At 43.7% G+C, this 18,240-nt stretch overlaps 1 protein-coding gene across 2 annotated transcripts in view; it reads left to right on the top strand.

Moving 5' to 3' along the window:
* The window catches only part of INSC (INSC spindle orientation adaptor protein), a gene marked incomplete at both ends in the record, with an annotated part of 125,629 nt that overhangs the window by 56,744 nt on the left and 50,645 nt on the right, over positions 1–18,240 (top strand). For both annotated transcript variants that reach the window (XM_082845259.1, XM_082845260.1), the window contains 3 exons: positions 4,690–5,035; positions 6,018–6,070; positions 7,208–7,331. In XM_082845259.1, the coding sequence (XP_082701385.1) occupies positions 4,690–5,035; positions 6,018–6,070; positions 7,208–7,331 (523 nt within the window). The remainder of the gene's footprint in view (positions 1–4,689; positions 5,036–6,017; positions 6,071–7,207; positions 7,332–18,240) is intronic.

Below are 18,240 nucleotides of genomic sequence, written 5' to 3' on the forward strand. Positions count from 1 at the left end.
CCCACTTTCTTTCTAATTTTTAAAGATCTTAAAGAGCAAGAACTGAGTAATGCCTGCGTGTGAGTTGGGGGTGAAGGCGGGTGGTGAAAATATGAGTTTGGAATCTAATCAGGCCTCCTGGGATGGGCTTACACCAGAGGCATGTGGTGGCTCTGACTCCCTTTTTCTCTCTACCTGGTTCTTCCACGGCCCTTTCCCACCCAGGCCAGAAGTAAGGGGGTGTGAGTAACTCCCCCGTGAGGACCCCAGAGCTCTTCCACAGGGAGACATGCTAAGAGCCCACCCCAGCACCATGGGTTCCCTTTGTGCTGCGTGCTGGCTCCAGCTGCTGTGATTTAGGTAGGAGTCTTTCAACTCCACTGGTCTCTACCCCTGTCGCCCTGCCTGCCACCCTTGGATAGCTTCTTGTGGCTTTCAGCATAAATGCCCAACCCCTACTCTGGCTTCAAAGTTTTTCAAGATCAGGGCTTTCCCCCTTCTCCAGATCTACCCTTCACAGCTCCCTCTTTTCCAGAATATATAACTTTAGCCCAACTAACCTACTCATTGTCCTGTTGTCTGCCGCACCCTGGAGGATTCTCCCACTGTCTTCGTGTGTCCGAACCCTACCCAGCTCTAATGCCGCTTTCTACGTGAACCGTCCCCTGATCTCCAACTGAAAGGAGTAGCTCCCTTGAATTCCCAGAAAACCTTTTCTCTAAGGGATGGCACCGACTCAACTCTGCTTAGTTATTTGTGAACGTGTGCTTTAGAAAAGTTTCCTTTGGTTGCAAGCAATGGAAGTTAACTCTTGGCCTTATTTCCCAGTCCCCAAATGATGCTGGAGTTCCTGGTGGAACAACGGAATTTGCCGTCACGAACGTGACCTGCGTCCAACAACTCCAGTCTGTGTAACTCTTGGTTCTAAGCTTCTCAGTTTGGGGAGAGGGCATTGGATTCATGCAGCTTGGTTCAGGAGCCCACCCATGGATTAACCACCAGCTATGGCCAAGGGTGTCTTCACACAGAGCAGATATCTCCCCTGGGGGACCACTCTGTGTTTGGGAGGAGGGGACTTCCCCAAAGAGGAGAGAAACGCTGAAGCCTAGGTTGCCCCAAGAGGCAGCTAATAGAACTCGTTTTTGCTACTGATGGCAGAAGGAGGGAGAATGCTGGGAAGACAAAAACAACAGATGTCCACAGCAAAGTGTTTATGGAGAGAATGATTCAGTGAGTGAGTGACTAGTTCATTTGTTGCCCCCTAAAAGCCCCTAGGTCAGTTTGCCTCCCAGTTCTGTATCTCTAGAACATGAGGGTCATAGACTTTTCCATCCTCTATATCACCTTTCCAATCATGTTGTCGTGAATGAAAAACGCTGCCTGCCATATCAGTAAACAAAGGATGTTGCAGCCATCAAGCCACTACAGCCGCCCCGCAAAGGTGAGCCCTGAGGGAACTCAGGATGGAGACAAACGGGCTGCCCGCAGTCAAGCCCTCAGCCTCTGCAGCCACCCTGAGGGGACGCAGGATGGGAAAGCACAGGATACTGGCCCTAGATAGCTAAGGTACATATCAAAGGAATGATTTCAGTGAGCCCAGACTCTTGCATCTTCCCATACACAGTAAAGTGCTAAATTCATTAACTTGAGATGTCTGGTTATCTTTATTTAACAGTAATGTTGTGATGTTCTGACTATTTGGTCTTTGTTGCAAAAACTCCTCTATATCCTGGTTCCTCCTTTACCTTTTTGGAGCAGTCTCTCAGAGCTGTTCTGAGAGGCTGCCTCCCAGACTGGAAGTCCTCAGTTTTGTCCGCCAAATAAAACATAATTCTCAATTTTTAGGTTGTGCATTCTTTTTAGTTGACATTGTTTGTGGGGCACTCCCTGGGGAGGTGGAATGGTGGAGGCATATGGAGTCTTCTGCAGAGGTATGGCAGTAAATGCCTGCCGCTCTTTCAGATGTGTAGCTGGTATATGTCAGGCGCTGGTAATAAACCAGACACGAGGGATGTCCCTCACAGGACTTGGAGAGTTCAGACAAACATACAAATTGCAATAGAATGTTATTAGTGCTCCAATGGAGGATGCACAGAGAGGTGGGGGTCCTGGGGGGCAGCTGATGAGCTCTGACTGAGGCTCTTCAGAGAAAGTAACACGAGAGCTGGCTATTGCAGGGTTAATAGGAGCTTGCCAGGTAGAGAAGAAGGAAAGGGGATTCTGATCTGAGAGGAATTGTCTGTGCAAGGCCACGGGGGAGACTGTAAAAGAGAGCCACACTTGGGAAACAGGAAGGTTGAGAGTGCCTGGAGTGTAGTGTGTTTATGGTGAGGGTGCTAAGATATGAGGGAAGGTGGAAAAGGGAGATGTGTGGGAAGGGAGGCTGGGGCCAGATCTTGGAAACTCCCCATCTGAGCCTCAGGAATTTTAACTTATGGGGGAGTGGTCAGTGGGGGCACACTGAGGACTCACGCAGCGGAGTAACAAGATATATGTATAGAAAGTTCTCCTGCATTGTTCGGGGAATGGGATGCATTGCTGCCTTGGGGAGCCAATATGGCAGCATCTATAGAATTTCACTCCTACTCCTGGGGGTCTATGGCATAGAATGAAGATACTGGTTATGTAAGGGCATATGTGTAAGTGTGTTTATAGTGGCCAAGAACTGGAAACAAGGTGAGTTCCCAGCAATGGGAAAATGGTTTAATAAATTGTGGTATATCCACAAAGTGATTTTTCATCTATCTATCCATCTATCTATCATCTATTCAAATTCTTTACAAAATATAATAGCTATTTTTCATGAAGGGAGAGGGAGAAAGAAAGGATATTGGTAAGCTTTTATTTTTAACAATTTAAAAAGCTATAAGAAACCACATGCACAATTTGCATAAACAGTATAAGCTTTGTGGTTAAAAATTACATTTAAAAGCCCATAGACAAACAGCTGCATTGTTCAGAAAGTCCTACTCCTCATTAAATAACAGTAAATATGAAGGCGTGATTTTAACCATGATAATTGGAGCATTCCGCTATCATTTCAGTCCTACTTGGTACCTTGGCCCTACTTACCTGGCCTCATCAATGCCTTCTGGGTGCTGGCTGTATTGACTCAGAATAAAAGCCAAATCCTCACCTTGTCCCACACAGCTCCATAGGGTCTGCTCACCTCCACCCTCCACTGCTTTCACCTCAAGTCCTCCATCCCACTCTGCCAGGTTAACTCTTGTCTTTCTCACACATCTCAAGGACACTTATGCCTCAGGGCCTTCGCACTTGCTGTTCTCTCTCTCTGAAACAATTTCCCCCCAGATATCTACATGGCTCACTCCCTCATGTCCTTCATGTCTTGGCTCAAATGTCCCTTCCTCAGTGAGCCTTCTCTGAACCACTTATTTTACATTGCAATGCCTACTCCCCCTTTCACCCCCACAACTCTCTATCCTTTTTTCCTGTTCTTTTCCTTCAGAGCACTGACCACCTCCAACGTATTGTATGCATTGCTTATTTATTCTGGAAATTACTTTGGAAGTTGACTGTCCTCTCACTTGTTTGTAACCTTTACAAGGGAAGTGACTTTTATCTACTTGCTTGCTCTTATAGCCCAGCTTAGAACAGTACTTGGTACATAGTAGGCACTGAATACTGTTTTGTGGAATGAGTGAATGACTAGTGGCAGGTGGAGAATGGCTGGAGGCAGGTAAGATTAGCAACAGAAAGACTAGTTAGAGCACTGTTACAAGCCAGGGCAAAGGGACTTGAGCCCAGCCTTAAAGGTTAAGTGTGTATGTCTTCTTCTGTCATAATCTTCGAATGATGTTGAAATCTATTGTTTTTTAACTTCTCATTACTATGTCTTGATTCTTTAGGCAGATCAAAAGCTCCATGAGAGGGGAGGTGTGGCATGTTGATCTCCACTTTTCCCACAGTGTCTGGCACTTATGTGATATTAAATATAATTCATTCAAGCAACATTCAAAGCTTTGTTAATGATCTGATATTACTATTATTTGATTAAGTGAATTTTAGAGTGAATTTTATTTGACAAAGATCTTAAGATCTAATGGATATTCTCATGCTGTTGTACTAAATAGAGTTAATTTTGTTCCATTATAAAATTAGTATATATGCTTATGAAAGTAAATTTGGAAATTAGAGAAAGGTTGAAAACAAATGAAAAATCTTTTCGTTTCACCACCCATAAAGAACCAGTAGCATTTTAATATTTCTTTTAAATATTTTTTCTAGAGATAGCTTTTAAACATAGTTATAATAATTGTGTTTACATTTCTGCATACTGCTTTGCATACTGTGGGTTTATTTTATTAGTGCACATATTTTTCTTTGCTATAAACTTTTGGAAAGCATTATTTTAAATAAGTGCACATTATATAACCATGTAGCTGTACCATAGCTTACTTGACATAGCTAATATTTGATACTTAAGCTATTTCTATTTTCCTCTTATTGTAAAGATAATCTGCTACTCTGTCAGATTTCATTGCCTGATTTGTCTGGTCATCTGCCCTCAAAACATCTTACTATCTGTAAGATGGACATAATGAGAAATAAGAGGATTAAGGTAAGTGAATGCAAGAAACAGTGATGAGCATATAGTAGGTGTTTAGTAAACACCAGATGGCTTGGAATTGAAACCTTTGGAAATTGTGGAGTGTTAATAGCCTTCATGGCACTGTTCCCCGGCTGCAGGCTGCACCTGATGCAGGTGGATTCGGTCCAGCGCTGGATGGAGGACCTGAAGCTCATGACGGAGTGTGAGTGCATGTGTGTCCTGCAGGCAAAGCCCATCAGCCTGGAGGAGGATGCACAGGGCGACCTCATCCTGGCAGGCGGTTCTGGCCCTGGAGACCCCCTGCAGCTGCTGCTCAAGCGGGGCTGGGTCATCAGCACTGAGCTGCGTAGGATCGGGCAGAAGCTGGCCCAGGACCGCTGGGCGCGTGTCCATAGCATGAGCGTGCGACTGACCTGCCATGCCCGCTCCATGGTCAGCGAGTACAGCGCTGTTAGCAGGAGCTCCTCGCAGGAGATGGGCCAGGTGGGTTGCCTGGCATGGGCGTGGGTGGGCACTCGGAATGGGGTTGCCTTTTAGAAGAGTGGGTCTGAATTGTGTAGAGTCCTAACTCTTCTTGTCTCAGGGACCTCTCTCCACTTCCAATGAAGCAGGGAAGACAGTAAGGACCTTTACTGAGTATCTGCTCTGTTCTAGGAATTGTGCTAGATGTTTTTACATACACCTCATTTACCTTGAACAACCTCTGAGGCCAACATAACCACTGAGAGACACCGTGCAATGGTTAAATACACCCTCTTTAATGCCTGCTTGCTCAAGTGTCAGCTCTGTCTGCTGTGTGACCTTGCCAAGTTACTTAACTTCTCTGTGCCCCAGTTCCATCATCCTAATGAGGATAATAATAGCATTTATTTCATAGATGTGTTGTGAGGGCTGAGTCCTAATTAAATTAAATTAATTAAAAATATTAGCTAGTGTTGTTGTCCTCACTTTATAGATGAGGAAATAGAAACTCAGAAAGCCTAAGTAACTTGCCCAAAGTTATGCAGCGAATGGTATAAGCCAGATTCAACCTAAGGCTGTGTAATTCCAAAGCCCATGGTTTTGAATCTCCTCCAAGTCCAAAGCAAACCACTGAAAATCCCCCTTTTTTTCTCTTTCTTCTGGCATCTCTTTGCACCTTAGTGCTCTACCCTTTTCCTTGCTCCACTTTGCAGACAGTAAACTTCTATTCATTCTTTAAAACCCAGCTCAAATGCCCCTTCCTCTCTGAAGCTTCCCAGATCCCCCAGCATAACTAATTGCTCAGTTTTCTTTTTTTGAGCCCCCAAAGCAACTGATGATGATCTCTTTTGCCATCCATATCACACTGTGTTATAGTTTATGTGCCTGTTTTACAAACTGGCTGATTTGATTCTTCATCTTTATGCCCCAGAGGGTCCAGCTCAGCAGTTGGTCCTCGACCAGTGCTCACTGAATTGAATAAAATTGATCTATTTTTCTGCAGATTGAAAAGCTGCTAATGGAGAAGTGCTCAGAGCTGTCAGCGGTCACTGAGAGGTAAATCTGGCCTCTGGGTGAATCTAGACAGGGTCTGCCAGCCAGTCCTCAGGCAGGGAAAGGGGCTGGCATCTCCTCCCACAGGGACAGTGGGAGTGGGGAGGCCTGGTGGTGGTCTGGGAGTTTCCTTTTGCTGACTTTTATCAGCAACCTTAAAAGACTCCCTTGGGATTTTCTGCTCGATTTTCAGGCCTGGGAGAATGTAAAAGGCAGAGGAGAGGCCTGGGCATAGGAAGAAAGAGGATTCTTGAGGGTTGGTAACAAGGAAAGAGTTTACCCCAGCTTTGGGAAGCCCCTTGATCTCCAAAGTCAAGACAAGGTGAAAGCAGACACACCTTTACACTCACATACACATTGACAAGGATTTCACAGACATGCACGGATATATAAACATACACTCACACAATCACAGAAATACACTCACAATCTCTTCTCCGTATCTCACATACATAAACACACATACATCTACACTCAGAAATGTACACACACTCAACCTTGTCTGTATGCACACCTGGGTGTGTGTTGACACCCTCCCTCACCCCTTCCAGCCCCCAGGCCCTAGAAGAAAAACCTGGAACTTGACATTCCTAGGACTGCCATGGGGTCTTTGGCCTTCCGTTGTGAAACATTCTCAGGTCATAGGGCTGGATTTGACCTTGGTCTTCCTGTGTGAGTGGAAAATCCCCAAAGGCTCCTGTCTGCACGCTTTAGGTAGCTATTTCTTAAAGGGTCACAGGCATTGCCATATACCTTTAGAGTGAGCAAGGCATACTTGGCACACCAGCAGCCCTCCTCTATGACTCCCGTCCACCATCCCTAGACCCTGGCCGCAATGATGGCAGATTCTCCCAGGGAGAAGCCCAGAGGTATGGATTTGACTGCTTTCTGATGGCCTTTCTTCCTGGCAACATGGACTGTTAGCTCCTATTTCAGGCCAGCACTTCTTTGAACACTAGGAAGCCAGGGGACAAGCCAGCCTTGGAATATTCCATCTCTGACTCCCCAGGAGCTGATGTCATCTTCCCAGGCCACTCGCATCGCCACCAGGCCTGTTGCAGGCCCGGATCTGTCCCCTAAAATGGCTCTGGGCTGAGTGCCTGCCCCTTACAGTGGCCTACCCAGGGTTTCTTTCTCCAGGTGCCTCCAGGTTGAGAATGAGCACATCCTGAAGTCGATGAAGGCCTGTGTGAGTGAGACCCTGAGCACGCTGGGCCAGCACTTTGGCCAGCTGCTGGAGCTGGCCCTGACCCGGGAGGTGCAGGTCAGTGTGGGCTGGGCAGTGGAGGTGGGCAGAGGGACTGGGCCTGGCTTGGGGAAGCTCTAAAGTGGGCTTTCTTGGGGGACATCCTCCTCAGACCACCAAAGTGAACACCTGAGAGACAGGACTGTCAGAGCTGAACGGAGCCTTCCTGACCATCTAGCCCAATTCTGCATTTTCAAGATGTGAAAACTAGAGCCCAGAGAGGGCAGATACTGACCTAAGGTCACACAACAGGGCAGTGGCAGAGCCCAGCGTCTCCCAATTGCACTTTCAGTGTTGCTAGAACCACCTTAAATCTTCTCTGTTGAGTTATTGTTCACAGTGCACACAATAGATCCTTATATTCCTGAAAGACTTAGGGCACCTGCTGGGAACAAGTCAATTCTGGATATCCTGGCAATAGAGAAGAATCTAGAAAGGTCAGCTAGTCTAGCCCCTGCCTCTAGGGAAGGTGGTACTTGATTTCAGAAAGAACGAGGGCTTTGGAACCTGACAGATCTACTTTCAAATTGTGGTTTACATGGGACCTTGGTCAAATTCCTTAATCCATAGCCTCATTTTCCCCATATATAAAGTGAAGACCTTCCCTAGAAGAGAAGTGAGAGGACTAAGCAAACAAGGTATGAAAAGTGCTTAGCACTTTTGGATTAAATACATATTATTTCCTTCTCTTGCCTTTTCCTATTTTTAAAAGCCTCCCAGAAAAGCTGATTCCATATGGTTTGCATTAGGAAAGGTATTTGCATGTTATTTATAGTTACAGAAATATTGTGTTACATATTTGCCATTCTTTTCCCACCACCAAATAAGAGCTTTCCACAAATAACAAATCCCTTCCCATATCGGCCTCTCTCCAAACTTGGCCTTTCTACCTATCCCAGAGTTTCCTTTCTCTCTTCCCAATGTGTCTGGCTCGTCTTGTACACAGCACAGGCCCTTCTGACCTGGTTCACTTGCTGGTCAGGGTAGCTGGCCCTGTGCAGCCTCACCCTCCCAACCCAGAAGGGTCTGCGGAGTTCACTCTCCCTGCCCCGAGAGTCTGGGACAAGGGAAGGGAAGGGCCAGGGCTGGGGCCCTGGAGCTGGCACGATGAGCAAATGTTGACAGTCACGCGTACCGGCAGGTGGTGGTTCAAGCTAAGGCCAGTGTCCCAAATGGAAGTCTAGAGGGACCCAGTGGAACATGGGGCCGAAGTGGGTGAAGAAATTGAAGGAGTGATGAGCGAGGGTATTGAAGTTAGCGGTGGGGAGGAGAGGAGCCTGGAGGAAGTTTTGAGCAGGAGCTCAGGTGCCCGCTGATGCTTTTTATGCCATTTTGGTGCCCTCTTGCCTGGCAGTACCAGGTTCACTTAAAAGGGCTTAAAAGAGTTCTGTTGGATTGTAAATGGAAGCCACCTGGGGTTGGAAGTGGTCCTTAGCTCTTTCCACAAGGGGCAAAGGGTAGCTTGTCTTTTTGATGCTCCAGGTCACAGATTCCTGGGAAAAGCTCCTTGGGCTGTCAGGAGCCGACTTGGGCTTTGTGGACTATGCACCTGATTTCCTGGGGCACTGCGTCCATTCTGCGTTTTCCTCATCCTGACCTTGTTGGGTGTGGAATTCCTGACCCGGTGCTTCTACTTCCCTGGCTAAATCCTGCCCCATTTCCAGTCTGGCCACCTGCCTCATTGATGCTCAGCTTGGGAGCTGTTGGATCAGCTGCTTTTCTCTTAGAATTGAGTCCCCCATTGGTCTCCCTCTCCTGGTGGGGGAAGCAGCGTCTGTCCTCCATGCCTCTGCATATTTGTTAGTTTCTTGACAACCCCCCTTCCCTCCCACATGCCCAGTGGTGTCCTCTAAGCCCTCCTTTGGGCTGAGCTTGCTGTGCTCTTAATATTTCTTGGCTGACCGTTAGCATCCTTTTACATTAGAAAGTTTCCATACAAAACAGTGGTGACATAAAGAGATACACTGGCTGAAGGCAGGGTAATCTGTTCAGTGTTGTGAGCATGTGTTTCCTAAACAGGTAACTCAAATCCTGTTCTCTAGTATATTAGTAATTATACAAGGATCCTACACTTGGGGTATTTTGACATAAATGAAATTAAGCTTATTTTTTTGCATCAGCATTTATCTTATGATGTGTTATTGTGTGTTGCAAGTCTTCTAAAAGGTCCTCACACATTCATAGTATTTCTTGTCTGACCTATAGTTTCCATAAACAGGGATTTTGCTTTCTTGTGTCCATGAATATATATCTAGTGACTAGAACAGTACCTGGCATACAGCGGGCATCTAATAAAGATTTATTAATGAATGAATGTTAAGCAGTGTGTTCCAAACTTACCTAGTCACAGATCTTTTTTATTCTTAAAACACCCATTTATTCTGGGATGCTGGTGTTTCAGGAAATGCAATTTGGGAAATGCCTTTTTTGCACTAGGGAGCCATGTAGGCTTTTGAGCAGAGGAAGAGTACTCTTTCCATCCGCCCTCCATGCCCACCACAAAAACACAACACATGGTGGAATGGTGCTTACAAGAAGGGCAGTGATAATATAGCACTACTCTGCACTGGTCTGCTCCATCCTGGAATGTTATGTCCAGCTCCAGACCCCAGATGTGTTATTGAGACAATGATTGTGCTCAGAGGAGCTTCCTAGGAGGACGGGGAAGGGCCGAAGATTAAGGTATGTGGGGAATAGCTGGAGGAGCAGGAATGTTTAAGAATGGAAACTCTGCTACCTCCAAAGGGAAGAAGGACCTTGGGCCAGTGAAGTGAATCTATAGGACATTCCATGGAAAAAGAGGTTGGCAAAGCAATAGGGCTGCCCCGCAGTAGAAGGGGCTGCCTTAGGAACTCCCCATCACTGAGGTGGGAAAGTCATGCCTGGGAGGATATCGGCAGTAGATGCAGGTTGGACTGAGTGACTTGCAAAGTTTCTTCCAATCTTGATAGTGTGTAATTCTATGAATGTGGGGTAGTGGATTGAGCATGGCATTTGGAGGCATATCAGGGTTCAAACCCTGAACGAGCTACTTACTGCATCTACAAACTTGGGCAAGTTACTTAATTTCCTCAGTTTCCTCACCTCTACCTTGGGTTGTTGTTAGCATTAACTAAGACAACACAGGAGTAACTGGCACTCTTCTGATTGCATCAGTGGCTTTATTCACTACAGACCGGAGCTACCTTAAGAGAAGCTGACAACAAGCTTTGCTAAAAAGAGCCTCCTAATCCCCTAATCACTAATTGTTTATTGAGATAATTTAACTACTTGGTGGGCTTGGAAAGTTAAGGCTTAACTGTTAGGAGCCACCAATGGGAAATTAATGAACATTAAGGATTAAACTTTCTCGGATTAAAGGATTAGCCATGTGGGAGGTAAGAGGAAAAAGCTTGATTTAGAAAAGATGATTTACTTGAAGACGACTTCTAGGGGACTCTCTATTGAATAAATCAACTCTCACCTGTACCTCTGAATCCTCGATTTCCGCTTCATGTGGGTAGACTGTATATGCATTCATCCTTTCATGCCATCAATCAACGTTTATTTTCATTTAAAATATCACCTTTATTCTAATAAAACTGGTTAGGGACTGTATCTCTGGCTGTGTGGCTGAAGTGAACTTGTTAAAACTTCATCTCACCCCTAAACTTGCCCTTCCTGTCCCAGACAGAGCTGGTCAACCTCAGGTCTCACCTGGGGCACAAGCACCTATCCGGTGACAGAGGTCAGACCAGAGGGACACGTCCTAAGAGGAAAGAGGCAGCCGCTAAGCTAAACATACTCAGTTCCTTCTTCCAAACTCACTAACTCATCCTTGCCCTCTCGGCAAGGTGACATGGAAGGGTGGGGACTGAGGCCAGCAGAGGTGGTGTGGCTGAAATCTCTCCCTGGTGGAACAGAAGGAGTGGGGACCAAGTATTACCCCTCAGTGTTCACAGTTCTTGTCCTATTATCTTATTGGCCCCATCTATCTGGCTGTGGTCAGGCAGGAGTGTGGCTGGGCCCTTTGGAGGAGGAGGTCACCTGCCTGTGAGGCAGACTTTTCACACCTTCAGGAAGCCATCCCCCCAAATAACAAACTCTACTCCTTTGTGTATCCTTCTGGAATCCCAGTGGGCAAATTAGACTTTGCTCCCAGAAGGCTTGGAAATGACTTAAAATATTACATTCATTAAATTGACTCTAAAGAGATTTTGTAACTAAAGCTCAAAATTTGCTTTCCTGTTCTTTTTCTCATTCTCAGATTTTGCTCAGCTATGTTGTCCAGTATAGGTAATCAGAGGCTGCAATGGGATTAAACAGTAAGATAATCCAAACATACTTGCCAGGATGAGAAATATAAAGATGTTCAAAATGTTAAAATGGTCTTCTATCTCATTTTAAAGTTCCATGGGAGAAAATAAAGTGAAAGAAAGAAAGAAAAAAAAAAAACCCAAATCTGAATCCCTCTACTCTTAGGAATAATTCAAAGCCCTCGATCCTTAGGTTAATAGAATTCTCTTTAATTTTCTTATTCTCCTCTTAGCCAGGAGGGTCTCATCCCAGTGTGTGTGTGTGGAGTCATGTTTCTTTGGGCAGCTACAGCCCAGGCTGTCTCTCCAGCAAGGGGAGGGATTTTTTCAGGGCTTTTCAATTTGTACTGGTCTTTCCCCACGATACTTGAAAGGGTCCAAAGAGTTAGTACCTTGGATACACAATATTATCACAGCACTACTGCTACACTCACAGAGAGTTAAAACAGGCCAATCTTCAATCCTTAGGGCAGGAATTCCAGTCAACATGTCTTCCTGAGACTCTGTCTTTAGGGTTGCTGAAGACCTTAACAGACACTCATCTGCAGTTGAGAGAAAGAGGGTGGGTGACAGATACTGTCTTGGTTGCATCTGCAACAGGATGTCAGTTTATTTCAGTTGTCCACAGTCCACAAGGATTTGTGAACATACATTCACAGGGGGAAAGCATCCACCACAGGTTAATTGTGGTACGATGCTTACCATATATGGGAGAAAAATGTCTCCTTTTTCATAGAAGGTCACGTGATACGTTTATCTTCTTCCTGCAAAGTCAGGCATTTGTAATTCCTTCACAAGGACTTGTTTGATTTGCACTCTTTGCCATCCAGCATTTTCAACATTTCTTAATTTCAAGAGTCCCTCCAAACTTTGCATTTCTGCCACCCCAGGCTACACTGATTTCGGCTGCTTGAAGTGACTTGGGCCAGTGGTCTACTGCTTCAGATGCATTGCATTCTCTGGGTTCCCAAAGATTTCCTAGGAGAAATGCAAGCACGTATACTTTCAAGGAAATCAATTTCCAGATCTTCAGTTTTCATTTGTTTTCTTTCCTAGAAACAATCCTCCGAATAATACACAGTTTTTACTAGCCCTTCTATTATTTTCCAAAAGAAAGGCATATTCCTCACCCATCCCAAATCTTATAGTGCATTGCCCCTTTTTGCAAAAACCTTGGAGTGCAAATGGGGAGATAAAACAAAAAAGAAGCCTACATTCATGAACCATAAACCTTTAGGCCTCCATGTATTTCCATGTTTTTAATATTTCTGTTGAGAAAAGTATTAGAAATTGTGTATTTTGTCCAGTGTGCAGATTTCCTGAATCTAGAAATGTGGTAGAATGGTAGTGTGTGTGTGTGTGTGTGTGTGTGTGTGTGTGTGTGTGTGTGTATTGGAGGGTTGGTTGTGAAAGTTTCCAATGTATCTTATCCCTTCTATTTCCATTTATTCTCAAATCGTGCATGCCTCTTGAGGGACATCCTCCTTAGACAAAGCAAAGAGAGCACAGGTAGGACAAATTAAACACTCAAAATGGCTTTTGGGGGGCACTTTTTTTTTTTCTCTTTTTTTTTTTTTCGGTCCGCGGGCCTCTCACTGTTGTGGCCTCTCCCGTTGCGGAGCACAGGCCCCGAACGCGCAGGCTCAGCGGCCACGGCTCACGGGCCCAGCCGCTCCGCGGCATGTGGGATCTTCCCAGACCGCGGCACGAACCCATGTTCCCTGCATCGGCAGGCGGACTCTCAACCACTGCGCCACCAGGGAAGCCCTGGGGGGCACTTTTTAAATGCAAGCAATTCCTTTCAGCTGTATCTTATGCTCAACTCTAAGTGATGTCTAAAGGTTAATGATAATGATTCTTTTAAATGTAACGAATATTTTTGAGAAAGACCACATTTTTCAAGATATACTGGGTAAAATTCACAGATACAAGTTTTGCATGATTTTTCTTTTCACATTTGATGCACATTATTTAAGGCAGCAGTTAAGGACTATTTTGTCAAAACATTTTATGAAATATTTACACTAATTTCTACTTTCTGTTAGCAAAAGATATAGTTAATTGCTGGCAGCTGGACTAATTAGATTTAAGTATAAATACTTTTCTCCTTTAAATACATAGAGAAGTTCGATCGTAAGAGCTGCAAAAGGACTTCCCTGGTGGCGCAGTGTTTTAAGAATCCACCTGTCAATGTAGGGGACATGGGTTTGATCACTGGTCCGGGAAGATCCCACATGCCGTGGAGCAACTAAGCCCATGCGCCACAACTACTGAAGCCTGCGTGCCTAGAGCCTGTGTTCCAAATAAGAGAAGCCACCGCAATGAGAAGCCCGCGCACCGCAGTGAAGAGTAGCCCCCACTCGCCGCAGCTAGAGAAAGCCTGCGCACAGCAACGAAGACCCAACGCAGCCAAACATAAATAAATAAATAAACTAATTAATTAAAAAAAATGGTCCACATCAAAAAAAAATACCTCAAAAAAAAAAAGAGCTACAAAAAGCAGTCGAATGATTTCAGATATTTTTATTCTCAGACCTTATTTAATTATTTCCTGAAATAAACACCAAAGTTCAATACATATACACATCTATTTACTGAAGGAATGCAGTGACTTTTATCATATTTCCAGATTTATAATTACTTTACAATGTTAGCTATATATTACTTTGCATTATGAAAAGTTTAATAAATTGTTTTATCTTGGCTTTAGAATATACACAAGTAAATCAAATTTTATTTTAAGTCTATATTATTTTAATATTGACAGTTTTTAGCATTTCTCCTTACAGAATGATTTCCAAAATTATTTGTCAGCATTTTTTAGCATTTCTTGGAATACATATTAAAATTTTTTTAATTAAAAATGAAGTCAGGTCTATATTGAGAAAAAGCTAAGTTGACTTGGCTGGTTGGCTTGGCTTAAAGAATAGTCTTTGCCAATTAGGTTATAGGGTGGGTATTTTCCATAAATTAAATAAGCAAAAGCTGTAGCTTCAAGTTTTTTATTTGAAACACACAAAAATATTTTATTAAAATTGTATTGTTAATGAAATTAATAATATTTTGATTTTCTTAATCCTTTCTGAATAATTTGGATAATCCAAGGTGCTCTAAGTGAAAGAGTAGTGGGTATAATTAAGAGTTACTTAATATGTCTTGGTAAAGTACTTCTGGAATTCTTCCCAGAAATTGAGACAAGTGAATGAATGACTCTAATGATTGGGTGACAAATGTTTTGCAAGTCAAATGGTTTCCAGTTCTTTGCTTCTACCAATTTATAGGTGTTATCAGCTGGCAGATCATTAAAAATAGTGTTTGATGATAGATCACTATATGATTACATAGCTCAGAATGTGCTCAAAGGGTGAGCAACTTGGCTATACATACTCTTCCCATTCCTCTCTTCACGGGATTTATGGGAACAAGATTTTTCAGGATTTACATCTAAAAATATAGCATTAAGCCAATATTCAATCATGGATAAATGAATTAGAAAACCTACAAAGTTTACAAAGCCTCATGCATCTCATTAGGAGATATATTTATGATAAAATTTTAATTTTTATGATTTATAATTATTTATCAAAATTTATCATCTATGTTGTATTGACCAATTGTACTGATGATAATTGTAATACTAATTCAAGCAAGGAGAGATTATTTTTAAACACTTAGAGGCTTATAGTCACAGGAATTAAAAGAAAATTTCAAATTTCAATGATAAGCATGATTAAGTGTGATCAGTAAAATACTTTGAAACTTAAATGTATTACATTAAGATAAAATTCTGAGGGAGGATGGGGATGGGAATGTAAGTTTAAAGATGAAAAGAAAAGATGCAAAATGTTCAAATGTTAAAGAGATTGTTCATGTAATTTTAAATGGATGATGGTGGTATCAAGTTGTTTTGGTATTTAGATTTCATGGAATACATCTAAAAGAGTGATGTAATCATTTTATTTTAGCCAATATTTATAGTCTGCTGGAAATTACATCCTTTCCAACTTTGTTCTTTAAACTTATGATGCAAAATTTTACCTGTCAAATTAAAAATGTGCAAGGGGTCATATATTTTAAAAAATTCTTTTAGGGTTAAATGAGAAAAAAAATTGACATAGGATACACAGGCACTCTAGTGCTATAATATGGCTGCTGTCTCTGCCTCTCGCTGAGGATTGCTTAGGCCTTAAGACCCTGTCTTCTAGGAAGGGTTTTCTTTTTTCTTTTTTTTTTTTTTTTTTGCGGTACGCGGGCCTCTCACTGTTGTGGCCTCTCCCGTTGCGGAGCACAGGCTCCGGACGCGCAGGCTCAGCGGCCATGGCTCACGGGCCCAGCCGCTCCGCGGCATGTGGGATCTTCCCAGACCGGGGCACGAACCCATGTCCCCTGCATCGAGCAGGCGGACTCTCAACCACTGCGCCACCAGGGAAGCCCCAGGGTTTTCTTGTTATGCTCCTGAAGTCTGTTGCCTTATGCACCTACTGAGAACCCGTCCCTCTGCCATGTGCTTCTCAGAACACCGTCTTCCCATACCTTTTGACTATTTCAGTCTTGAATAACATTTTTCTGCTATATCTTTTTTTTTTTTATTCCAGTAATGAATTATGTCTGCAGTTTTCTGTCTCCCTGTTAATCTCCCACTCCCTTCAGGGAGACTCGGCTGAGTTTCTCACCTTTTGCCCTGCTTCTCACGTGGATCTCTTCTTATCTAACTCACAGAATGAGCACTGTTTACTCATCTGAGCAGCACTCGCACTTTGACTCCTCTTTCCTTTCTGACACATTCTTTTGTTTTCCAAAAGTAATCTTTTAGATTTTAGGATTTCCCTTATTGGGAGAAATAAAATCAGTTAAGGTCTGGATCTGCCCTAAACCTTTAGTTCTAAGTGATCTTAACCATTTTTGCCTCTCTAAATTGGATATTCCCACCCAGGAGATATTTTCCCATCAGACCAGTAGCTAATCCAAGCCTGGATTCAGTTATTATTTTGTCTGTCTCCTCTTTATTATGTCTAGTCTTTCTGAGCCTTTCTCCAAGTCCTAATTCATGCATTTCTCCAAAATGTTCTCTTGGGACACAGGCGATACTATATCCTTATGTTAAAACCTTTTCACTTGAAATGTATCTAGTAATCCTTTGAATATTTCATGCTGATCTCTGTAATTTTGTCCTGTATCTAGAACTCTATTAACACAACAGACAACTCTAACAACCATTTTTAATATTACATCTCACAATGTTAAGGGTAGAGAATTTCAGTAGGGCTCGGCTGAGTAATTCTTCTGCTCCCTGTGGCATCAGCAGAGGTCGCTTGGAGGTATTCAGCTGGCAGATGGTTTAGAGAGTCTTAGAAAGCTTCCTCACATGTACGGTGCTTTGGAGGGGATGGCTGGAAAGCTGGTCTCAGTTGAGAGTAATTGATCAGGGGTCCTACACATGGCACACGGCATCTCCAGCATGACAGTCTCAGAGTTATCAAACTTCTTATCTGGTAGCTTAGGACTCTGAAAAGAATGTTCCAAGAAGCCTGAGTGGCAGCTTCAAGGTTTCTTATGACCTAGCCTTGGAAGTCTTGAAACGTTACTTCTACCGAGTGCTGGCTTCTGTTCATCAAGGAAGTCACTGAGGCCAGCCCAGATTCGAAAGGGGGGGAATTAGAACCCACCTCTCTATGGGAGGAGTAGCGAAGAATCTGTGGCCATCTTTAATCAACCCATGTATATGTAATCCCTTTACATGGCTGGGCTGCCCTAACTATATCTAACTATGGAGTCTCTGTCTGAAGCTTTAGAAAGAGGCTTCACAGTATTTTCTTGCCTCCTTCTGAGGAACTTATTCCAGGCTGATGTTTGAGAGTTTGCCCCTGCTGATAAATTTCACTGGGCTGCAGTCACTCTTTCTGATGGAGAAACAAAAATATATCCCCCTTTTCAAATTCTTTATTTAGAGTAGTTAGATTGTGTGCATCTCCTTAACCACCCCCCCCCCTTTTTTTTTTAAATCCCTTTCTCCTCTTCTTCAAGATCCTATATTTTTTGTTTCGTATCTGCCTGCTCTGTCATAAAAAAATTCTGTCATTCAGTTTAATCGGTCTATCTTCCTTCATTTTGTTTCCATTCTTTCACCACTCTTCTCATGATAGAGGGTGAAGCATATTTTTGAAAATTCACCAATTCCTCCTCGATTACCTGAAAAAACTTGACTTTAGAGACTGTGTTCATTTGAAACTAATACCAAGATAGGATTTGATAAGAAACATCTATGAAGGATAGAGGGAAGGAAGCAGGAGAAGGCAGTGGAAAACCATGTTGCAGGGCTGATAACTGAGAGAGAAAAGGGGGAGGAAGACTTGAGTAGGAAGAGATGGAATTTTCAAGCCAAAGTCACCTGGGAGAGGAGGCCCCTGCCTGCAGTCCTGGACTCACAGCAGTGCCCCTGCTGTGCTAAGTCACAGCTGGGAGTAGCTCAGGGGAAGTATGGCCTCGTAGGAACATGGTGGTGGATCTAGGTGGGGCTTTCTAGGTCAGCGCTGCCCCCTGCAGCAGAAGCTCTGGCCGCCACAGGGCAGAACATAGTAGATGCTAATGGAAGCCCGGGTGGAGAACTGTGCTCCAGTTTGGTGAGAGCTGCT

The sequence above is a fragment of the Leucopleurus acutus genome (assembly GCF_964270905.1).
Source record: "Leucopleurus acutus genome assembly, chromosome: 8".
NCBI classification, from domain to species: Eukaryota; Metazoa; Chordata; class Mammalia; order Artiodactyla; family Delphinidae; genus Leucopleurus; species Leucopleurus acutus.